This window comes from Rhinopithecus roxellana, chromosome 17 (genome assembly GCF_007565055.1).
Source record: "Rhinopithecus roxellana isolate Shanxi Qingling chromosome 17, ASM756505v1, whole genome shotgun sequence".
Lineage (NCBI taxonomy): Eukaryota > Metazoa > Chordata > Mammalia > Primates > Cercopithecidae > Rhinopithecus > Rhinopithecus roxellana.
In genome coordinates this window covers 24,425,296-24,448,575 of record NC_044565.1, presented here as the reverse complement: position 1 = coordinate 24,448,575, position 23,280 = coordinate 24,425,296, and the positions used below count along the sequence as shown (strand labels likewise).

Genomic DNA, 23,280 nt, shown 5'->3' with positions numbered 1-23,280 from the left:
GATAAGAAATCATTATATTCTGAATATATTTAGAAGACTGAGCCAGCAGGATTCGCTCATGGCAAAGGTGGTAAGGTACAAGAGAAGAATAGTCAAGGGAAACTCTGAGGCTTTTAGCCTAGCAACTGGCAGGATGGAGGGGAAAGAGTAAGAGTTCAGTTTCGGACATGTAATGAGATACCACGTAGACATTCTTGTGGATGAAAACCCTTGAACTGATGTAATCAAGTCAGGTCAGACTGGAAATATAAATTTGGGAGTTGTTGGGGTTTAAATGTTATTAATACATGGGACCAAGGATTGACTGTAGATAGAGAACTAAGGAGGTCAAAAGACTGAGCATTTCATTAACAAAAGGCAGGGCAGTAAGAAGGAGCCTGCAAAGGAGACTGAGCTAGCGGAGTAGGAGGAAGAGACTTGGCAGCCAGAAAACCAAGTGAGTGATATATGTCAAGGACTGAGGGGCATCAGATGCAGGCAGAGAAATGCCATGGGGCGGGGTCACCACAGAGAACACATTCCCAGGCAATGCCCAGCACAGCCATTGGGGCAGGGCTGTCCCTGAGACCCTGGACCTATAGAGCCACCAGTGTGCAATGCCAGGCCAGGAGAGCTGCATGCACAGGACTCCAACCAGTGAGAGTCAGGGCATGGGCTTCACCCAGTAAAGCTATGGGGGTGGAGCCACCTGGAGCCTTGGGGACCCAACCCTTACCCCAGTGTGGCTGGAAGGTGAGACATAAAGTCAAAGACTATCCTCAAGCCTCAAGATTAAATGTTGTTTCCCCTGGTGGGTTTTGGACTTACTTGGGACTAACCTACTTCTTCTTTCCTATTTGTCCCTTTTAAATGGGAATATCTATCCTATGCCCATTCCACCATTGTATTCTGGAAGCATGTAATTTGTTTGACAGCTGGAGGGAAATTTGGCTTAGGATGAATCATACCTTGAGTTGGTCTTACCCACGTTTACAGGAGACTTTGGACTTAGATGGAATGAATGTGTTAAGAACATGAATTTGAGAAACCAGGGGTGGAATGCTATGCTATGATCTGAATGTGTCCTTCAAAATTCATGTGCTGAAACTTAATGGCCAATGAGATATTAAAAGGTAGGACCTTTAGATGATTAAGTCTTGAAGGCAGAGCCCTCACGGATGGGATCAGCATCCTTATAAAAAGACTGATGGAGTTTGGTGGCTTTTTGTCCTTCCACCTTCTGCCAAGTGAGAACATAACTAGGTACCACCTTGAAGCAGAGCAGCTTTTACCACTCAACTTGCCAGCACCTTCATCTCAGACCTCCCAGCCTCCAGAACCATAGGAAATGTTTCTGTTGTTTATAAATGACCCAGTCTCAGGTATTTTGTTATAGCAGCACAAATGGACAAAAGCCAGTGCTTAATTTAGCCCCATACAGCCTAGCTCTACCCTGCTGTAGCCATCTTCTGCAGTAACAGGAATGCAGACTGCAAACTTCCACAGGCTCTTCTTGACCACTGATTGACCCCTTGTAGATACAAAATCAGAAGGGCTTTACCTGTTGCTTTGGTGGAATCTTAGTCCACATTCTCTACTCATCTGGACTAAGGCTTACTGCATTTCCATCAAATCAATATGACAGCCTATTAGACAAAAGGCATTTTTCCCTGGATGGGGAGGTTGAAACAATGAGCACCTGGTGGTCACAGAACACTCTACAGACTACAGTTTACATTCCTGGCTGTATTGAGCTTCTATTCCTTCTAGATTCACTTCTCCATCATACCTGTCCTCTGCAGCTGACTGTGGATAGGGCTCTACAGCCTACATTAAACCTTTGTTCAGATGACATGAGATCATCTCCCAAAGGGGAAGGAAGTAAGGCACAGGCATGAAAATGCTACCGTTTTATGAAATGACAGGGCAATGGGAGAAGGAAATTAAGAGCCCAAAGAGTGAGGACTTCTGCTGTAGACAGCTGCTTGTGAGGGGGTTGGCTGGCTCTGTCCTCTTCTCAGCTTGCAGGCCAGTGCTTGCACACCAGTCCACGTGGACAAGCTGGCCTGGCCCTCACACAGGCCTGGGCCATGGCAAGAGCACAGCAGGATCAGCTCAGGCAGTGCCTGAATAGGAAGGGCCTAGGGAGGAGCCAGGTGCTGCTTCACACCAATGGAAACCAGAAGGGCTTTGCAAATAGGAGTTTGTCTTTTCACACTATGGAACTCTCAAATACCTGTCACCAATGCAAAGAAAGGTTCTCAAGAATTGTATTATAAAATAGAACAATGACACAACATAAGCTTACACATTAATATTTACATTATATTCAAAATATATTACAGCTTTAATTTATGAACAGAAATATCCTGTCTTTTCTTCTTTTTCTTTTCTGCTTTCTTTGCATCATTGATTTGCATTTTTACTTGATCTTGTAATTTAGAAAAGAATGCTTGAGAGGACTTTAAGGCTTTGTCTTTACCTTCATCCTGCAATTAAAAACAACACATGCTTATGCTGTAAAATGTACTTATAAGTGAAAAAAGTCAAAAATAGTACATCACCATTACAACAACGTATACAACCATAAATATGAAAAAGGACTAGAATTACAGAAAACTAAATCGGTTAGCATAGAAGTATTCTGTACTGCTACAATGTTCTTATAATCTGAGAGAGAAAGGAGTGAAAGACAAACTGCTGCCAGTACCCAGGTTATTGTGAGGACCCTACATGAAAAACTCCAGAACACTAAAGGTTGCCATTCCAGCCGGTCAGCATCATGAGTCTCCATCCCGCAGGTGGGCTGTGGGCTGGCTCAGACATACCAGTCACCCAGTTATCCACTTCCCCCACAAAGCTCCCCTTGAGCAATTTTCTTTCCCTTGTCCTTACCTTTATGAAGGAAGCTTTGCCAGTTTTGGTCAGCTGTTTTAACTTCTCCGAAGCTACTGCTTTGCTGTATTTCCCTGCTTGATCTACACTGCTCTTTTCAAGCAGTTTTCTCCGCTTCTCCTTCTCTTTTATTTTCATACGCTTTTGATATTTCTTTTTCCTTCGCTCTCGTTTCTTGTCTGTAGCTGTTTTTTCAGCAGCTGTTTTTATATCTCCAGCTTTATTTTTCTCCTATTAAAAAAATAACCACCAACATATTCGTTAATCAAGTTTAACAACTAGGAAACTGGAATGGAAGAAACTGCAGGGTAGGTAGCGAGCAGGCTGTGCGTCTGTGGCCAAGTGCACGAAGATGCAGAGCAATCCCCACCTACATTCCAGTGAGCATTGGTAACTCAGTTCTCTAAAACCTGAAATGCATTCTTTGACAGCACAGACTCTTATAGTGACGGTTCAGTTCCCAAACTAATTCACAAGAAGGCAACATGCAGAGTTGGGTTTTCAACCTATCAGCACAAGAGGATTGTGCTGGAGCCAGCCCTCCACAGCATTTAGATTCCAATGGGCTTCAGGGACATGCCAGAGGCAGCCTCAGCTCTGAGCTGCTAATGATAGCAACTGGACTGAGGACAGAGTGCAGAGACCAAGGAACTGAGGAAGGGAAGGGAAACATCTCTCTAGTGAGGATCAATTTTATCTCTTTTCTCCTCAACTGCCAGCCTATCCTGCCAGGGCTGTCACCAGCACTGAGGTGGCAGAGGCTCAGACAGAAGGGGTGAGTGTAGGTGTAGCAAATCAAGTGAGGAGGGAAAAAGAAGGCCCTGCTGCTAAGCCAGCCAGGAAGATGAGCACCTGGCAGAAACCATTATTACTATGTGAGGCATGAGCTTCAGTGTTCACATGGCAGGTATTGCTGCATTTCATAACCAAATGCTCAATTCTAGATTCAGATTCCATTACTAATTAGCATTACATGAATAAAATAAGGGGGAAATGTTGATACTAACCTATTGCTAGTATATACGCAATGCAAGCAATTTGTTTTAAACTTAATATCACTGCTAGTATTTGGATTGGATTATAACAAGATATTGATACTAGCTATTTTAAAACTGCTCTTATGGTAACTCTCAAACTGTACCTCATAATAAAGCCAGAATATAGGAGACTGGTATTTGAATGTTGTAACATTACTAGTTTGCTTATACTTAGAAACTGCTGAGATACACTGGAATAAGAACTACAAATGCAAGGCAAATGACATTAAATAAATGGAGTCTGGCTAAAATCAACTAACTTGTAACAGATATTTAAGGTTTCAACACTGGCTTCTTACCTTGATCTCCTCTGGCGCCAGGAGAGCTGCATCACTAACACTCACTGGGGCTACTTCCTCCATGGTTATGGCTGGCAGATTTGACACAACTTTAATCTCTGGTACAGGCTAGAAAAGAGATAATATATTCAATGGGAAGCCAGAAGGGACTCTCACACAAAATGTGTGAACTGTGAACCTATTAACTTAAAGTATAATATATAAAATACTTTATGGAGATTATCCTTTTTTTCACTTGCTTGAAAGTCAGCAAACTTACTGGAGACTATTTAAAACGTCAGATATGGTAACAGCCAAAGTCCTAAGTGGACTGGCATGACAGCAGTGCTGAGGGGCGGCACTGCTTCAGGATCCCAGAGACCTGGGTATTTTAGGGTTTTCCGTCTCAAAACCATTCCAACAGCACGTATTTCTACATTTTTCCATAACATTTCTGCCATCTTCAAACATCAGTTCTTCCATCTCTTCCTCAACTATTCCTATCTACCATGCATGTGGACATTCTCAAACAACCATTAATGCTGTTTGGTAAGATTTACTGATTTCTATTATCTTGATTTTGCTTACAGAAAAAAACGCTAGCTCTAAGAAGTATATGGAAAAAGATGCAAGGAAAGATGTTTATGGGAACAAGAGTCAAAAACAGACTACTGATAAATTTCCTCATCTTTCAATTACTGAAAACATCTCCATAAACATAAATATGAAATAATACTGAACTATTTTGAAAAACTAAAACAGTATCAAAATCAATCAAAGCTATCAATTACAAAAAGGGGGAAAGGATGCAATGTTAATTGAAGGACCATCTGCTTCAGATTTTTGTCTTTTTTTGAAAGAACTACCCAAGAAATCCAGTAATTAAAACAGGTTTCATGCTGATCCTGTGATTAAAATGGTGACTATGTATTGCAGTTACACTAGTATTCTTTCTTCCTCATCACCATCCTGTCCGTGGAGTTATTTGCTCAAGGGAACTTCACAAAGAACAAAACCATAAACACAATAGGATCCTGGATTCTAAGTGAGAGAAAAATGAGAGTGTGAAAGAAATCATTTCTTCCACTGGACACCGTTCAACTGTTACTAAAAACACTGTATTCCATTCTAGCATTTAAAGAAATTAGCTGGGCATGGTGGTGCATGCCTGTAGTCTCAGCTACTCGAGAGGCTATACTTCTTAGAGCTAGCGTTTTTTTCTGTAAGCAAAATCAAGATAATAGAAATCAGTAAATCTCCGTATTTCTCGAGAGGCTGAGGCAGGAGAACCACTTAAACTCAGAGACAGAGGTTGCAGTGAGCCAAGATTATGTACTCCAGCCTGGGCAATAGAGTGAGACTGTCTCAAAAAAAAAAGAAAAAAAAAAAGCCACAAAAAATGATAGCTGTGATTGGTAAATGGAGTCTACAGAGATGGTGTGTGAAATACCAACCAGAACATGAAAAAAGTAGTATCAAGGAGAACCTACACTAGCAATTCTACATTTCTTATGGGAAAAAAGAAAGGCTTTTCATTTGGGGCACATAGACACAAATACATTCACTTCTCCTTCACTTCCCAATATTCCAAGGAATGTCTAACAGCTTCTCTGCATTAGATCCTAGCTAGTGCAAGGAACAGAATGGAACAGTAGATGCATTTTGTGCTGCCTGAAGACAAGTAGAGAGCAATGAACAACTAGCGAATGACTGCAAATGTGCAATGCAGCTATGAGGAAAAGAGGCCGAGTGGTGAGACATGCAGCAAGGCGGGAAGAGCAGTCTACCCTAGGTAGGGAGCCAAGGAACATCTGCAAGGAGGGGAAGGCGTCTAGCCTGGGCAATAAGAAGGAGCCAGCCATGCCAAAAAGGAAGTGCAGCCTACTGGGCCAGGGGGAAGAGCACAGCGAGAAAGCGTAAGGGACTTGGCCTGCTGAAGGAATCAGAAGATCAGTGGGGCTGGGGGTAGCAAGCCAAGGGAGACCAAAGGGGTGGGAAGAGCCAGATCACACAGGTAAGGCCCAGAAAGGGCACACGTCCTTCACCTCAGTAAGACCTGCTGGACAAGAGGAGTTGAGAAATTCTACTCATCTCTTCACCTGTTTATTTCACACAACCCAGAGTAGGGACTTTGGGAATCTAAAGATGGCTCCTGCCATCAAGAACTTATTAGCATGTAATTACAACTGGATTAAAAGCATACATATACACCAAAAAAACAAACAAAACAAAACAGGTAAAAAAGCTTATTGTCTGAGAAGACAAAATATCTGCATGGGAAAAAATCACCTAGTCATCAACTAATAAGAAAGGATCTTGGAGATTAGCTCTTCTGTACAGATGAAGCATGAAGTGATTGCCTGTATCATAAAGCTAGTTAGGAGCAGAACTCAACTCAGGTTCTGACTTCTAGACTAGTCCTTAATTCATGACATTCCATTTCAGACAACAACACAGGCACCAAAGGGCAACATGTGAACAAGTACCAAAGGATGATACAAGCATGTTTTACGGGTTCACAGAAGCTGGTGAGTAGGCGATGAGGCTCCAAGGAGTAGACAGGTAGAGCCAAGTCTGGGTGACAGACAGACAGGGGAGGAGCATTTGAGAGGGTTGGGTGTGGTGAGGGAACATCATGCAGCGGAGACAGCATGGGCCCAGAGTTAGTTCTCACCCTCCCACCTCCTAACCCAGGTTTTCTCCCCTGAGAAATGGAAACTATAGTACCTGCCTCAGTGTTGTGTGCATTAAGTGTTTACGTAAAGACACATACATATTATTAATGTATGTAATATGACACACATAGCAGATACTCCATAAATGTTGGGTATAGATATCCATACATCTCCAAACCCATTATACAATGAAAATGCAAGAAGACTGAGAGGGTAGGGAAGGGAGGAGTCCCTGTGGCTATGGCTGAGGGTCTTTTAAAGTGTGAGGTAAGTTAAAATAGTAAGAGGCAGTAGTAGTGTGATGCCTGACTATGCCAGCTCCAGCTGGCAGGGGCTCACTGAAGATCCGAGTAGAGCCAGAACTGTCATGGAACCAGAACTTAGCCTTCCTCATGGAGACCCTGCCTGGAATTTACAGGAAATGACTACAAGTTTGTATCCTGAAACAAAATAAAGAGCTAGTCTCACAAAGGATCAAAGCTATGAAAGTCACCCTGCTCTAGCTACACTGAACTGTTAACACACTTACCGGTTTAGGGATAAAGTGGAAGTTTGAGAGGGCATCCAATTTTAAGAAGAGGGAATCCATCATCTTCTGAATTTCTACATGCTCTGGATTTTCTTCTTCTGCTGTTTTTTGCTTGGGAAATAAGTTCAACAATGTCAAACTAAGCGACTTGATATATATCACAGGACAAAACACTAAAGGTCAATGAGGGTATTCCCAACTTCTCATCACCAAAGCTTCAGCTACAAGGAAACATTCCAAAAGCAAAATTAAAAGCAACAGTACCATGAGGGTTCCAGCACCTTCCAGAGATGTGGTGTACATTTTAGGAGCTACAGTAACCATTACCTCTAATATTCAGAACTTAAAATTTTAACTACCTTGGTATTTACTTCTGTCAAAAATTAAGCTATTCCTCCTAAAATAGCCACAGTTTTGTTTTGTTTTTAAAGGAAAATAGCAAGTGATAACAAGTGTTGGCAAGGATGAAGAAACTGGAATCCTTGTGCACTGTTGATAGGTAGGAATGTAAAATGATGCTGTCAAGTGGCAACAAGCTTGGCAGGTCTTCAAAAAGCTACACAGAGAATTACCATCTGACCCAGCAATGCCACTCCTAGGTGTACAACCAAGAGAATTAAAAACAGATACTTAAACAAATACATGTACACGGCACTATTAACAGTCGGAAACAGCCCGAATGTCCATCAGTGGATGAGCAGATAAACTGTGGTACACACACACAGTGGAATACTGTGCAACCATAAAAAAGAAATGAAGCACTGACAAATGCCAGTCTTGAAAACATGATACTCAACGAAAGTTGTCAGAAATGGAAGGCCACATATGGTATGGTTCCATTTTTTATCAAATACCCAAAATAGGCAAGTCCACAGAGATAGAATGCAGACTGGGGTTTGTTGGGGCTGGGGCAAGTGAGGAAAGGGTGGCAACTGCTTATGGCATATGGGGCTTTATTGTGGGCTGATAAAAATGTTTTAGAATGAGATACACTTAGTAGTTACATAACACTGTCCTAAATGCTCCAAATTTGTTCACTTAAGTGGTTGATTTTATGTTATATAAATCTCACATCAATTAAAAAGAAAAAAAAAAGGCCCAGCACGGTGGCTGGCTGGGCACAGTGGCTCATGCCTGTAATCCCAGCACTTTGGGAGGCTGAGGCAGGCAGATCATGAGGTCAGGAGATCGAGACCATCCTGGCCAACATAATGAAACCCTGTCTCTACTAAATTACAAAAAATTAGCCGGGCTTGGTGGCGTGCACCTGTAATCCCAGTTACTCAGGAGGCTGAGGCAGGGAAACTGCTTGGACCTAAGAGGCAGAGGTTGCAGTGAGCTTAGGTCACGCTACTGCACTCCAGCCTGGTGATAGAGCAAGACTCTGTCTCGAAAAAAAAAAAGAAAAAAGAAAAAAAAAAGTGTTAATATAGACTTCATAAAATTATTCAAATATCCATTTGGATGATAGCGACTTTTTTTTTCTTTTATTTACATGTAATGTGTTAAAGATTTATTCTGACAAATCACATTGAAAAAACTGACAGCAATTTTAATTATGTTGAAGAGAAAAAGTAAATTTCATGTTTCTCTCTCTTTCCCCTTTGGCCCCAAATGCTTATTCTAAATGCCTAAGAGGTCTTTTTGTTTTTTGTTATTAAGACATGGAAAAAAAAAAAAAAAACCCAGCAGAACTAGGAAATGATAGGCTCTTTGCCTCCTGATCCTGATGATAAAGATGCATCCAGGTCTGTTTCCAATGTCCATCATCAGCACCCACCTTCCAGCCATAGTCAGGCGTCACGCTATCGCTTCTTACTATTTTAACTTACCTCACACTTTAAAAAATCCTAAACATGTCCTTTTACCTCATTCTAGATAACAATAGCTGTAAAATCAAGTATGTAGCTATATATTTGCTATATAGCATTTTTCTGAGCCACTTCATATACACAACTGTGAGTAAAAGCTCCTACATGTGCTGTTTACCATCATTTCACTTCCAGAATTAGCCTAGCTACTAGAACTCCAAGTCCATCCTCAAAAACTTCTGAACTGGCTGTTGACTTCTAAGAGAGAAATGAAACTAACATTTAGAGCTGGCATAAACTATTGCATTACATATATAATTTTTAACTCTCATGGTCACCAAATACTTTCTGTTACTGAATCTCCTCAAAGATTCAAATGAAACTGTACATATCCTCCTTCAGCTACCACCTTGGATTGCAAAGCAGCCAGGAAGAATTTTAATTCAAATCTTCTCAGTTCTTCAATTTCACAGTGGCATCAGGGCAATTTGCTGTTGCTAACTGAAGGGCATTCATTAACAAAATCTGTTGGGAATCATAAATGGCTTCTGCAGGAAAAAAATGCCATCTGATCCCTAAGTACATATTAACCACATTCCCACTAAATCAAATGTGAAGGAATAATTCGATTATTATATCAGCATACAATATTCCTAGGAATATGACCTTGTCCTATTATTTAACCAGAGATTTTCTTTTCTTTTCTTTTTTTTTTTTTTTTTTTTTTGAGATGGAGTCTCGCTCTGTCACCCAGGCTGGAGAGCAATGGTGCGATCTCGGCTCACTGCAACCTCCACTTCCCTGGTTCAAGCAATTCTCCTGCCTCAGCTTCCCAAGTAACTGGGATTACAGGCACACGCCACCACACCTGTCTAATTTTTTCATATTTTTAGTAGAGACGGGGTTTCACCATGTTGGCCAGACAGGTCTCAAACTCCTGACCTCAAGCAATCTGCCCGCTGCCCGCCTCAGCCTCCCAAAGTGCTGGGATTACAGGTACGTGCCACTACGCCCAGCCCACAGCCTTTAGTTAAGTGAAAGAAAAAACAGACCTAAAAATCAGAATGAATTCATAATCATGTAAAATATATCAGTTATTTCAAAATATCAATGAGAAATGGTTTTAAAGTTGTAGCACCACCATAATAATTGCTGGAAAGCTAATAATTAGTTGTAAAAGTATCAGGTGACCAAAGCCTAATTGCAAAGCAACCCTCACATAAAGTGGGAATATTAGAACCCTTCTATTCCTAGAACCCTTCTATTCCTAGCATGCTCTTTTTTTTTTTTTTTTTTTGGAGACGGAGTCTTGCTCTGTCGCCCAGGCTGGAGTGCAGTGGCGCGATCTCGGCTCACTGCAAGCTCTGCCCCCCAGGTTCACGCTATTCTCCTGCCTCAGCCTCCGGAGTAGCTGGGACTACAGGCACCCGCCACCACGCTGGGCTAATTTTTTGTAGTTTTAGTAAAGACAGGGTTTCACCGTGTTAACCAAGATGGTCTCGATCTCCTGATGTCGTGATCCACCCGCCTCGGCCTCCCAAAGTGCTGGGATTACAGGCGCGAGCCACCGCGCCCACATGCTCTTATACTTAAATGATGTAGCTGAAGAGCCAAGATTTCCGTTTCATGATTTCAACAGTCACAAAAAGCCTAGTTCTCTATTTCTTTAATAATAACGGTTTTGCCTTACAGGCTTCCTCACCTGGTTGAGTTTGATGTACTCCTGTTCATAAATTTCAGCAAGGCTCAATTTACTCTTCTCATGGTCTAAGGTTAAACGCTTTTTATATTCATATGCATCCTCTTTAGGTTTTTCTTTACGTACTACATCATCCCAAGCCTGAAACATAAAGGGCAGGTAGAACATAACAAAACCTACAATTTATTTCTAGGTTCACTTAAGAATCTTCCTCTGGAATATTGTTATAATAAATATTATCAATATATTAATAAATTATCATTAATATATAATAGTAAATTGTAAATATGTTATTGTTATAATATTTATTATTACTCATTATTCCAGAGTAAGCAAATTATAGCAAAAAGAAAATTTTCAACTTCTGAAATAACTATTCAAGTCACAAAGAATAAACATTAGGAAAGCAAAGGCGGCAGTACTCAAATATCTTTTTCTGTTTTTTGTTTTAAATGAGTCTTCCTTCCTCGTTACCAACTTTAATTCCACATTTCCCCAACAGTTTGTTTAAAAGTCAAGCCTTGAGTTAGCTTATCACGTTTCATTTCAAATTTTAAGATGTTCTGCACATGATACTCACCCTTCAAACCCTTTCTATTTTAGACCCACAAGTGTAGGCAAACATTATACACGTTACAAAGCCATTTCTTACTATACATGCCATATATCTAAGTTTTATTCTGTTTACAAAATCAGATCAATTCTTTAACAAAAACCACTAGGTTTTTAACATTTGAAAAAATACACTACTGAGAAATGGTTTTAAATTGTAGTACTACCACAATGTTAGGGTTTGAACGTCCCCTCCAAAATTCATTTTGAAACTTAATCCCTGATGTGGCAACACTGAGATGTGGGGCCTTCTAGGACGTGACTGGATCACCAGGGTTCTGCCCTCATGAATGGCAGTTGCATTTATGGATTAATGGGTTATCATTGGTGGGGGAATGGTGGCTCTTAAGAAGAGCAAGAGACACCTAAGCCAGCATCTTAGCGTGCTCAGCCCTTTCACCATGTGATGCCCTGCACCACCTTGGGACTCTGCAGAATCCCCTCTGGTAAGAAGGCTCCTCAACCTCGGACTCCTCGGCCTCCATAACTGTATTCCTTTTCTTTATAAGTTACCCAGTTTCAGATATTCTGTTATAAGCAACAGGAAAAAGACTAAGACATATATAGTGAGTAATCTGCCACACCAGATACTGTGCCTAAGCCAAGGGTTCTGGGTGCAACCACCACAGGTCAGCCACCAGCTTCATTAAGCACCACCCAAAAGGTCAGCAAGACTAATGGCTTCTGGCTCCTCTCAGGCACAATACTCATCTTTCCTAGGTACTACTAAAGAGCAGCACCTCACACAACAAAAGCTGACTAGGTAGCCTAGATTTAAGGTTTGTGAACACTAAGTGAAAATAAAAAGCAATAGTCCCACTCTCAAAGTACTCTCACATTATTTCTAAAATTTCAGTGACATTTCAATTAAGTTAAATTTAATTCTTACTGACCTGATCTCTTATCCTCTGTTTAATGATATCTTCCAGTTGAAGGGTGGTTTCCTCTGTAATCACAGGTGCTAAAGGAAATACAATTTATTCATTAGGTAGATATCCACTAGACCACTGATTCTCACATGGCAGTCCTTGGACCCACAGCGTCAGCAACACGTGGGAACTTGTTAGAAATGCAAATTCCTGGACCACCCCCATACCTCCTGAATCAGAAAGTGGGGAAGAGGGACAGCTATCTGTGCTTTAATAAGCCTTGTGATGCTCCCTGAAGTTTGAAAACCACAAAACTAGGATACATATGGTAGTAAGTGCTAATACTTTATCCAAGGTACCCAAGGACTCTTCCTCTTTTCCATTCTCTCTTCCATTGAAATAAAATGAAAACTCACTTTGACTTAATGGGTACAAGAAAGAAGGCAATGAGATGACCACGGTTTCAGGTTGGAGTTCAAAATGTAATCAGTGGACCGTGACAGGATGCAAGCCTTTGACACAGATTACTGCAAAAAACTTGATTACAAAACTATACATTAGGTATCATCAGTGTATTGATGTTAAATTTTTGGGGTGGATTAATGGTATTGTGATTATATAGGAGAATGTCCTAGTTCTTAGAAGATATCTGCAAAAGCACTTAAAAGTGAAGTGCCATGAGACTGGCAACTTACTTAAAAAAAGGGCACATATACAATCTTACATATGCTGAGGAGAGAAAAGAGATACGACAAAATGATAACTGGTGAATCCAGTTGAATAGCATATAGATGTTCACTGTAACATTTTTTCAACTTTTCTGTGTTTATAAATTGTTTTTTTCTTTTTTGACAGAGTGTTGCTCTATTGTCCAGGCTGGAGTACATCGGCATGACCTTGACTCACTGCAACCTCTCCTTTCTGGGTTCAAGGGATTCTCCTGCCTCAGCCTTCCGAGTAGATGGGATTACAGGCACCTGCCACCATAACCGGCTGATTTTTGTATTCTTAGTAGAGATGGGGTTTCACCATGTTGGCCACGCTGGTCTCAAACTCCTGACCTCAGGTGATCTGTCTGCCTCGGTCTCCCAAAGTGCTGGGATTACAGGCGAAAGCCACCGTGCCAAGCCATGTGTTTACAAGTTTTTAAAATAAAAAGTTGAGGGAAAAAGAAACATCACCCCAAATCTTTGTATGAAATGGAACCATGGAAAAAGCACAGACATGACCACTTTACAGAAGAGGGCACCGTACCCATCCGGACAGCATGGTCAAAGTGCAGGGTCTCCTCCAGGAGGCTGTTCTCTGGCCTCTTCTGTGCTGTCACTTCCCCCTGAAGCTGCCATGGCCTTTTTTCTAACAACTCTTTTTCTAAAGATGCAATTTTTTCATTCATCTAAGAAAGAGACAAAATAATTAGTATACATTTAGAAAATAAAATTACACTTATATTTGTGTAAAAGCAAAAAATACTTTAAAAAGTGGAAAAGCAAGAAATGTACTATTCTACAATTCTGTTCTTGCCATCTTTTTATTCTGTCAATGACTTCCTATTTCTGCTGCCTATGGTGGGGTGAGCTACAAACAATTTCTTTTCCTCACTGATTTAAAATGCCATGTTTATAATATATTAAACTCCCCAGAAGCATTTGGGTTTGTTTCTGGGCTCTATTTTATTCAAGTGATCTATCTATTCGCAAGTTAAGTAATTCTTTGATTAGAATATTAGTATCTGATGGAGTCTGACCCTTTTGACTCCAAACTCAAATTCTTATTCTAACTCCTGTTTTTACATTTTTTTGAGGCAGAGTCTCACTCTGTCGCCTAGGCTGGAGTGCAGTGGTCTTAGCTCACTGCAACTTCCGTCTCCTGAGCAATTCTCCTGCCTCAGCCTCCCGAGTCGCTGGGATTACAGGCGTGTGCCACTATGCCCAGCTAATTTTTGTATTTTTTAGTAGAGACGGAGTTTCACCAAGTGCTGGGATTAGGGGCGTGAGCCACCGCACCGGGTCATTATCTCTAACTTCTAAAAGACAACAATGATGACTTCAGTGTATAAAATGCCAGCCTTTTCAGCTATCTTACAGAATTCTCTTCTTTTCCTAATATCAATTCAGTTTATCCACTCGGTTTCCTCTCCAAATACTAACGCATTCGTTTTTCACTTCTAGTGGAATATAAATACATCTGCAGGATTCCTAATCTTTTTTTTTTTTTTTTTTTTTTTTTTGAGACAGTCTCACTTGGTTGTCTAGGCTGGAGAGCAGTTGCGTGATCTCAGCTCACTGCAACCTCCACCTCCCAGGCTCAAGCAATCCTCTCTCCTCAGACCCCCAAATAACTGGGACCACAGGCACGTGCAACCACGCCTAATTTTTGTATTTTTTGTAGAGACGAGGTCTTACCATGTTGCCCAGGCTGGTCTCGAACTCCTGAGCTCAAGCAATCCTCCTACCTTGGTCTCCCAAAGTGCTGGGATTATAGGCATGAGCCACCACCCCTGGCAGTTTTCCTAATCTCTTATCTTTATCTTTTGTAGTTACACTGGCTTATGAGTCTAAAAGAATGTTAATCAACAGTGGAGGCCGGGCGCGGTGGCTCAAGCCTGTAATCCCAGCACTTTGGGAGGCCGAGACGGGTGGATCACGAGGTCAGGAGATCGAGACCATCCTGGTCTACACGGTGAAACCCCGTCTCTACTAAAAAAATACAAAACCTAGCTGGGTGACGAGGCGGGCGCCTGTAGTCCCAGCTACTCGGGAGGCTGAGGCAGGAGAATGGCGTAAACCCGGGAGGCGGAGCTTGCAGTGAGCCGAGATCGCGGCCACTGCACTCCAGCCTAGGCGACAGAGCTAGACTCCGTCTCAAAAAAAAAAAAAAAAAAAAAAAAAAAACCGTGGTAACTGTAATACTGGACATCTTGTCTCATTCCTAATCTTAAAGGGATGCTTCTAGAATTTCACCCATCATGCATGATGGCAGCTTTTGGCTTAGATATATTTGTATTCCACTAGGAGTGAAAAAAAAATTAGACATGAATATTGAATTTTATCAAATGTCTTTCTGACATATGGAGGTGACCATATGTTTTTTTCTCCTTAATGTCTTGCAGTCAGGAATCATACTAGATTTTCTAATACTGATTGACGAGAATAAGGTTCATGCAGTTGTATGGCATAATTCTTCCACTGTGCTATAGGATTTTTGCAACCCCGTTCATGAATTAGACTGTGTGTGTGTCTGTGTGTGTGTGTGTGTGTGTGTTTTAATGCTACCTTTGTCAGGTTTGGGTTTTTATGTTCTAACAGTTTCAAAAAAAAAAGTTTGAAAGTTTTACTTTATATGTGGAAACTGAAATAAATTATTTGTGATTTATTGAAACTTAACTTGAAGGTCTGATGTAATTTCACAATAAAACCAAACCTTTCTTTCTTTATTTGTTGGGGGAGGGCGGGAGGAGTGGGGTGGAAGGACACTAACTCATCGATATTTTATAATGGTGCTTTTTTTCCCTTAGAATTTCTCTAACTTCTGGGGACAATCTGACAACCACGGATTCAATTCAGATTCTCAAATTTTAAAAACAATTCTTTTGATATTCTTGGTATCTTTTATTATCTGCCTATTCTCAATTTTTTTTTTTTTTTTTTACACAGTCTCTAGCTCTGTTGCCCAGGCTGGAGTGCTGTGGTGCAATCATAGCTCGACTACAGCCTTGAACTCTTGGACTCAAGAGATCCTCCCCCATCCGCCTCTCGAGTAGCAAACACTATAGGCGCACACTACCATGCCCAGCTAATTTTTTTAACTTTTAGTGGAGATGGGCTTTTGCCCCGTTGCCCAGGTTGGTCTTGAATTCCTGGGCTCAAAACAATCCTCCCTCCTTAGGCTCCCAAAGTGCAGGTGTGAGCCACTGTGCCTGGCCCTATTCTCATTTTTATTGTGATAAAAATTTTAAGGTAAATAAATGATAGAGCCAAATTATTAGAGCCAGACTACATCTACAAAAATTAAATGAAATTTCACTTGTCTGAAATCATGACACAAAGAAACAATTTTTACCAACTTTGAAGATATGTTTGTGATGGTATAAATTAAAATTCTGGCTATTCGGCACTCACAAAAATCTGCGGAGCACCTTAAAGACACAGGTGGTGTCGGCCGGGCGCAGTGGCTCATGCCTGTAATCCCAGCACTTTAGGAGGCCAAGGTGGGTGGACCACCTGAGGTCAGGAGTTTCAGTCCAGCCTGGCCAACATGGTGAAACCCCATCTCTACTAAAAACACAAAAAAATTAACTGGGTGTGGTGTAATCCCAACTACTCAGGAGGCTGAGGCAGGAGAATTGTTTGAACCTGGGAGGTGGAGGTTGCAGTGAGCTAAGATCACGCCACTGCACTCCAGCCTGGGTGACAAGAGTGAAACTCCATCTCAAAAAAAAAACAAAAACAAAAAACAAAAAAAACATACACGGTATCCTCCAAAGCAGTCAAAACAGTTAAGAGGCTCACAGGACAGCTTTATCAGGAGAGACATGCTATATATATAAAGACATTAGGGACAAAGGAAAAAACAATTATCTTTAAAGATTTTTTTTATTTTTGAGATAGAGTCGCACTCTGCCACCCAGGCTGGAATCCAGTGGCACCATCTCGGCTCACTGCAACCTCCGCCTCCTGGGTTCAAGGGATCCTTCTGCCTCAGCCTCTCGAGTAGCTGGGATTACAGGTGTCCGCCACCATGCCTGACTACTTTTTCTTTCTTTTTTTTTTTTAGTAGAGATGGGGTTTTACCATGTTAGCTAGGCTGGCCTCGAACTCCGGACTTGAAGTGATCCACCTGCCTCAGCCTCCCAAAGTGCTGGGATTACAGGCATGAGCCACCGCGCCCAGCAGAAGCAACTATTTTACTCATAGGCCCCACATTGAAATGCAGGCACTGACTTTTGCTCATCAGATGCTTTCCATATGGCAAGATTTTTGGTTTTTTGTTTGTTTTAAGACAAGGTCTTGCTCTGCCGCCCAGTCTAGAGAGCAGTGATGCAATCATAGCTCAACACACCATCAACCTCCTAGGCTCAAGTGATCCTTCCACCTCAGCCACCAGAGTAGCTGGACTACAGGCACACATCACCATGCCCGGCTAATTTTTGTATTTTTGGTGGAGACAAGGTCTCATTATGTTGCCTAGGCTGGTTCTGAACTCCTGAGCTCAAGCGATCCTCTTGCTTCGGACTGCCAAAGTGCTAGGATTACAGGCGTGAGCCACTTGCACCTGGCCAAGATATCCTGTTTTCAAAGGACTGGTTAATAGTTTTCAAATGATGGTTAATTGCAAGTATATTAAAAATTCCAGTAAGTTACTAATTACCTTTTCCTGCCTTTTTTCAAAAGAGGATTTAACTTCATCAGAATTTTTCTTTACATTTAAAACACCTGTATCTTCAGTTTCCTCGTCATCTGGTAAAGCAAAGGTCACTCTTTTCAAGGTTTCTTTATGTTGTTTACCGTCTTCATTTTCTTCAAGGTCATCATCTTCATCCCTACAATACCAAAACTCTTATAAAAAGAAATATGCTACTTTCCATTAGAAAAACAAAAGGAAACAAATTTTCCCTTAATAAAGTTCTTCTTTTATATACCTAATGCAACCAAATACTCAGAACTTCCAAAATCATTCAGTTATTAAGGAACAAAAGGTATTATTTAGGTAAAATGCTATGTAAGAAACAGAACAGGGAGGCCGAGACGGGCGGATCACGAGGTCAGGAGATCGAGACCATCCTGGCTAACACAGTGAAACCCCATCTCTACTAAAAATACAAAAAAAAAATTAGCCAGGCGTGATGGTGGGCACCTGTAGTCCCAGCTACACGGGAGGCTGAGGCAGGAGAATGGCGTGAACCCGGGAGGCGGAGCTTGCAGTGAGTGGAGATCACGCCACTGCACTCCAGCCTGGGCAACAGAGCGAGACTCTGTCTCAAAAAAAAAAAAAAAAAAAAGAAACAGAATAAAAAGTGTCCAACATATAGAAAATAAATCATTCATCAATCTATAATACAAATCCCTTATCTCACAAAAATAACAGGATTTTATTGACACAAAACCAAATCAAAGTTCCTGGTAAGGAACGTTTGATTGTTACTACCAGCGATATTTTTCTTCATTAAGTGATATCTAATGTTCCTTTACATTCAGAGACTTTCCTCTGGCTATCTTGAGAATATCTGATACTAGAGAATCCAGCATCTTAAGACAGACACATTTGATAACTATGCGTACACATATATGATTGGGCAATTCCAGCCTACAATATAAAGGATGGTTCAAAACACTCACGTTTCCGAAATACTTAGTTCTTCTGCTTCCTCTTCAGCAATTTCATCATCTTCTTTGTCTGAATTCAACTCATCATCATGAACACTTGTTATGTCTTCATCACTTTCAACTGGATCAAAAAAATCTTTGTATTTCAGATTTCTGGAACTTTTACCTGACTAAAAAGATTTTTAAAACTATTAATTAGGGATAGAAAAATATATTAACACATGCATATAGATTTGTATGTATATCGTATGTATATATTACTTTCTGACTTAACACTATGAGCTAATAACTAATAACTAGTTATTAGGTGAAAATGGCAACTAATAACACTACCACAAAACTGTAAGACCAACTGGAACATAAATTGAATGGAAGAACAGATTCATTTGTAACTCATAAGATAGAGCACAATATTTATCACTAAAACTTCTAACTACAATTAAATCTCCCCTAGAAAAAGAGAACGAAAGCTAATTTGAGGAGGAAAGTGCTCTCTCCTCTCTCAAAACTTTACCTTAAGTTTTTTACTTCCAAACAGTCCCCCTTCATCTTCATCAGAATCAATATCTTCAAAAAAATCAATATCTTCCTCCTCATCATCATTATCATCTTTTCGTTCCTCTTCTTTTTCTATGTTTTCTAAATAGGCCTCCATTTCGGAGAGTTTGAAGAATTTATCATCTACTACGGACTTTTCTCTAGGTTTTCCATGTCCTTTGTGTTGCACCTTGCTCTGCTGTTCCAATTTGCTGATATCAAAGTCAAGATCAGAATCCTCATCACTGAAAACTGGGCTTTTCCTCAGACCAGATTTGCTGGAGTTTTTAGTTCTCTCACCCACTTCAGGATCATCATCACCCATGTCTGACACTTCTTCCTCCTCTTCTAAATCTTCTAGGTCCTCCTGGTCATCAGCCTCTATCTCTGAACCATCCACTTCACGTTCCTGTTCTTCACTCTCTGGGAGAAGACTGATGTCTTCATCATTAATTGTTTCACCAACTGCATTCTGGAAGTATTGTAAAATTGGTTCATTTTGCAATTCCAGTTGTTGCCAAATCTGCTCATCATCAAAATTTTCTATCACAAGTTTTTGCAAGGGGCTTCCATGGATCCTACCATTCTCTAATATTTTATTAAAGTCATAAAGCACTTTTGTTAAAGAAGTGAACTTTGATGCCAATCCATCTTGAATCCTATTGGGAGGAATTGAGATTTAGAATTATAGGTAATAATTTCACAGCACTCTTAATAAAAATTTAAAAACCCAACTCTTTTGTAAAATCAAATTTGAATGAAGTGTAAGTATAGATTCTGGCCCCCAACAACATATAAGCTGATGACCTACACTGATATATAAAACCTGTCAACCAAGTATCTGTGAATCAGCTGTATAGATTTTAGGCAGGAAAACCATTACAAATCTATTTGCTTGGAGATGTATAGTGAATTAACCTTAAATGATCAATTCTGCTACATTATACACAACTCCATTCATTCATTCACTTATTCATTCAATGATCAACATTTGCTTTGCTACAGTGGTCAAGGAAAACCTCTCTTAGATGCCACATCTGAGGGGAAAGCTGTAGATAAGGAGACAGTCTTATAAAGATTGGGAAACATGTATTCCAGGCAGAAGAAATCCTCTAAGATGCAAATCCTCTAGAGGTGAGCTTGAGGAACAAAAAGGTGAGCACGGCTAAAGTGTGAAGGAGGCTGAAGGTGAAGGTAGGAGAGACTGATGGGACCCAAATCACGCGTGGCTCAGGAGTAAGAGTTTGTCATTTAAAGTGGGGAAAGGATATGAACAGACATTTCTCAAAAGAAGACATTCATACAGCCAACAGACACATGAAAAAATGCTCATCATCACTCGCCATCAGAGAAATGCAAATCAAAACCACAATGAGATACCATCTCACACCAGTTAGAATGGCAATCATTTAAAAATCAGGAAACAACAGTTGTTGGAGAGGATGTGGAGAAATAGGAACACTTTTACACTGTTGGTGGGATTGTAAACTAGTTCAACCATTATGGAAAACAGTATGGCAATTCCTCAAGGATCTAGAACTAGATGTACTATATGACCCAGCCATCCCACTACTGGGTATATACCCAAAGGATTATAAATCATGCTGCTACTAAAGACACATGCACACGTATGTTTATTGCAGGCACTATTCACAACAGCAAAGACTTGGAATCAACCCAAATGTCCATCTGTGACAGACTGGATTAAGAAAATGTGGCACATATACACCATGGAATACTATGCAGCCATAAAAAAGGATGAGTTTGCGTCCTTTGTAGGGACATGGATGCAGCTGGAAACCATCATTCTTAGCAAACTATCACAAGAAGAGAAAACCAAACACCGCATGTTCTCACTCATAGGTGGGAACTGAACAATGAGATCACTTGGACTCGGGAAGGGGAACATCACACACTGGGGCCTATCATGGGGAGGGGGGAGGGGGGAGGGATTGCATTGGGGAGTTATACATGATATAAATGATGAATTGATGGGTGCTGACGAGTTGATGGGTGCAGTACACCAACATGGCACAAATATACATATGTAACAAACCTGCACGTTATGCACATGTACCCTAGAACTTAAAGTATAATAAAAAAATAATAATAATAAAATAAAGTGTAAAGAGAAAACATTGTAAGCAGAGGGATGAAATGATGATTTACACGAAGGAAGAAGAAAGGGAGGAGGGAGGAGGAGGAAAGTACAGTGATTAGAAGGTTGATTGATGCAGCATTCCAGGCAAAGGATAATGGTGATGTAAACTGGAGTTAGAGCAATGAATATGCTTAGTTTGGAGGTAGAACTGACAGGACTGCTAAGGAATTAGATATAGAATAGAGAAAAACGAAGACAACAAAGTAGCAGCCTACTTTCATGTTTGAGAAACTGGAAAGACAGAAGTGCCATTTACTGAGATAGGGAAGGCTTGCGTGGTGGTGTCAGGCCTCTGAGTCGAAGCTCAGCCATTGTAACCCCTGTGACCTGCACATATAGGTCCAGGTGGCCTGCAGGAGCCAAGTAGTCTGGGGCAGCCGAAAAACCACCAAAGAAGTAAAACAGTTCCTGCCTTAACTGATTAACCAAGATAACAACATTCCTCCATTGTGACTTGTCCCTGCCCTACCTTAACTGATCAATGGACTTTGTGATATTCTTCTTCTGGACAATAAGTCTTATGATCTCCCCACCACGTACCTTGTAGACCCCCCTCCTCTGCTAACAACAGATAACCACCTTTTACTGTAATTTTCCATTACCTACTCAACTCCTATAAAGTAACCTCTTCCCCATCACCGTTCGCTCTCTTTTCGGACTCAGCTCACTTGCACCCAAGTGAATAAACACTTTGTGTTGCTCACACAAAGCCTGTTTTAGTGGTCTCTTCACACGGAGGCGCTTGACAGGTGGAGCATGGGAAAGGACTTCAGGGGATGGCAGAGTATGGGTGGGTAGAAACAACAATTCTATTAAACAGAAACAACAGCTCTGTTTTGGGCGCAGTGAATTTGAGATGCTTGACAGTACCAAAATTTTAAAAATCGTTAAAAGTTGCACAGTGCGGATATCCCAGTTGTGTGCTACTGAATTCAAACTAAGCAAAATCTGTAGTTGCTGTGAGCCGGGGTTTGAAATATGAGTAATAATTGCATAGATCGTATTTGAAATTCTTCAACAAAATACATAGAAAACGCTTGTGCTGGGATGAGACATGAAAGTTCTAATTTTCAAGAAGCTTAGTCCTGGGGGGTGGACAGACAAGTGACAAGTTGGTACTTTCAATAAAGTATGCTCAGCACTGAGTGCTTTAGGAGCACACTGAGGAAGGAGTAACCAACAGTTTTTGTGTAGAGGGATGCGGACGTAAGAAGACCTAGGGAAGCTTCTAGCCGTTAATAACTGAGGTTAGGGTGATTTCAGTAACACTCAACTGAGAGATCCATCTATACAAATGTTAACAATTTTTTAAATTTTGATAGCCTAGGAAAGTACAGACTCCAAATTTGGGGAAAAGTGATTTATCTTTCCCCTTACCTTCCCCCAGCTCCACAATTTGCAACCCGCGTCCACGTGAGACCCCGGTCGCACCCTGAGCCCGGGATCTGCGCACTTACGTGAGGAAGCACTCGGGCCGACCCGTGGCTTTGCCGACTTCTGCCAGACACCGCTCCAGGGTCCGTCGACGCCAGACCCGCGGGGCCATGGCTGTCAGCAACTCCCGACACAATGCCGCATGCAAGGGAAGGGAGCTGCCCGGAAACCGCTCGGCAAACAGGCGCCTAGCGCAACTTGGATGTGAGAGCCGAAAGTTCCGTCCGCTGCGCACAGGTTCCGGACTCGCCCTCAGCCAGAGCCAATGGCAGCGCGAGCGCTTTCGCTTCTGCAGGGGGACGGGAAACAAAAATCGCCATGGTCGGTCCAAACGCCTTTGAACTCTCTCGAAACTTCGTTTTGCATTTTTCAGGGGCCCACAAAGGGTGACTCGTCCTGGCTCTAAGTTTCTGTTTTAGCTAAAGTAGGCGTGTTGTA

At 41.2% G+C, this 23,280-nt stretch overlaps 1 protein-coding gene across 1 annotated transcript; it reads right to left on the bottom strand.

Moving 5' to 3' along the window:
• Window positions 1–2,233: 2,233 nt before the first annotated feature.
• Window positions 2,234–23,247, bottom strand: MPHOSPH10 (M-phase phosphoprotein 10). The gene is made up of 11 exons (XM_010361923.2): window positions 22,866–23,247; window positions 19,225–19,906; window positions 18,723–18,880; window positions 17,755–17,926; window positions 13,639–13,780; window positions 12,409–12,476; window positions 10,907–11,044; window positions 7,394–7,504; window positions 4,211–4,318; window positions 2,875–3,105; window positions 2,234–2,468 (listed from the first exon to the last, which is right to left on the bottom strand). Exons 1-11 carry the CDS (start codon window positions 22,952–22,954, stop codon window positions 2,319–2,321), a joined length of 2,049 nt encoding a protein of 682 aa, XP_010360225.2. The 5' UTR covers window positions 22,955–23,247; the 3' UTR covers window positions 2,234–2,318.
• Window positions 23,248–23,280: the final 33 nt, after the last annotated feature.

Excerpts from the sequence above, each read along its gene's own strand:
- MPHOSPH10 (XM_010361923.2), bottom strand. The coding sequence starts at position 22,954 with ATGGCCCCGCGGGTCTGGCGTCGACGGACCCTGGAGCGGTGTCTGGCA. Across the intron at positions 17,927-18,722 it reads GAACTAAGTATTTCGGAAAC|GGATGAAGATGATGACCTTG; the intron begins GTGAGTGTTTTG and ends TTGGTATTGTAG. Across the intron at positions 7,505-10,906 it reads AGTACATCAAACTCAACCAG|CAAAAAACAGCAGAAGAAGA; the intron begins GTGAGGAAGCCT and ends TTATTTCCCAAG.